The sequence below is a fragment of the Myotis davidii genome, unplaced genomic scaffold (genome assembly GCF_000327345.1).
Source record: "Myotis davidii unplaced genomic scaffold, ASM32734v1 scaffold2694, whole genome shotgun sequence".
In the NCBI taxonomy this organism is placed as follows: Eukaryota; Metazoa; Chordata; class Mammalia; order Chiroptera; family Vespertilionidae; genus Myotis; species Myotis davidii.
Genome location: NW_006285375.1, coordinates 26,336 through 27,974, shown reverse-complemented (window position 1 = coordinate 27,974; position 1,639 = coordinate 26,336). Strand labels below are relative to the sequence as shown.

The 1,639-nt window shown below is 40.4% G+C and overlaps 1 protein-coding gene across 3 annotated transcripts in view; it reads right to left on the bottom strand.

The window, feature by feature from the left end:
• LOC102755613 (phospholipid scramblase 1) overlaps nucleotides 1-1,639 on the bottom strand; it is a 27,163-nt gene that overhangs the window by 11,274 nt on the left and 14,250 nt on the right. For all 3 annotated transcript variants that reach the window (XM_006756145.2, XM_006756144.2, XM_015559045.1), the window contains one exon: nucleotides 429-590. In XM_006756145.2, coding sequence (XP_006756208.1) covers nucleotides 429-590 — 162 coding nt within the window. The remainder of the gene's footprint in view (nucleotides 1-428; nucleotides 591-1,639) is intronic.

Below are 1,639 nucleotides of genomic sequence, written 5' to 3'. Positions count from 1 at the left end.
GTACTCATGACACCTATAACCCCAATATAAGCAACCACCTAAGAAAAGATAATTAGGGGAGAGAAAAGAGAGCACAAATGATATCTAAGAGAGAGAAAAAAAGATAGGAGAGAAAAGAAAAAGGAGAATATATATTTATGGAGAAAACACCACAGAGCCAATAGATAAACCAAACAAATACAAACACCAAACACTCAGTAAAAAGGGTGAGGCAAGGCTCTGCTTTTTTTTTTCATTTAGCATAATCAACACTGAAGCTCAATGAGATTAATGACTTCCTTTCTGACCAAAGTTAAATATACGAGCAGTGTCTCCCTCTTGAGATATTAGGATTCACATATTTATTTAATATATTTGTAACATCCTCACAACTTATATTATTATTATATTAGGAAAGAAAAACCTATTAACATGATTACATCTCTTACCTCAAAATCAACATCTGCACAACAGCCGCACACAAGACATGGACCAATAATTTTGAGTACATCCTCTCTCCTCTCATTTTGAATGGTTAACTTTGGCAGGCATGGGTGCCAATTTTGAATAACATAACCCACTGGTACACCAGAAGGAGCATAAATTTCTATCTACAAAAGCAAAAGAACACATAAATTGTAATAATAATAATGATGTCTAATAATGGCTCTTATTTATTGAATACATTCTAAGTGTCAGACACTGTTGTTTTAAGCACCACTTGATTTACAACAAGTTGGTGCTATTATTCCTATTCATGGAGGAAGTAAATGAAGAACAGAGAGTTAACTAACTTTATCAGATTCCCTAGCTGCAAAGTAGATGAGATGAGTCACACACTCAGACAGGCTGCATGCATAGACTCCACTCTTCAGCACTGCTCTCCAAACCTGTACATTTAAAAATTTCTATTTATCAAACACTAGAGGCCTGCTGCACAAAATTCTTGCGTGGGGGGGAAGGGAGGTTCTTCAGCCCAACCTGCACCCTCTTGCAATCTGAGACTGCTGGCTCCTGCTCGCCTGCCTGCATGATCGCCCCTAAACACTCACCTGCCTGCCTGATTGCCCCTAACTGCTCGCCTGCCTACCTGATCGCCCCTAACCTCTCATCTGCTTGCCTGCTCACCCCTAACCACTTGCCTGCCTGCCTGATTTCCCTGGTCTCTGGTCGTTCCACCATTTTGGTCACTGGGATTTTATTATATAGGATGTTGAAGTTATTAAGGAACTTTTTTCTCAAACTCCTATAAAAACAGTGGCTTAGATGTATGAATAGAATCTTGATTGCTGGTGCAATTTTCAAATCTGAGTAGCAATGGCTCTATTATGGAAAGGAACTGGGGCCTAGAATCTTGGCTCTGCTATTAGCGGGGTGACCTAGGGTGAGCATATCAAATTAGCGGCCCATGAGCTACATATGGTCCACAACAAATATTTTTGTAGCCTGGCCAATATAATGGTATGTAAGAAATATTTTAATAAAAATTGCATAACTTAATTTTTTCAATATCCTGTTGTACATAATTATTAATAACTAGAGGCCTGGTGCATGAAAATTCATGTACGGGGGGGGGGGGGGATTCCCTCAGCCCAGCCTGTCCCCTCTCACAGTCCGGGAGCCCTCAGAGGCGGGAGGCAACCTGGGGATCAGGGGAAGA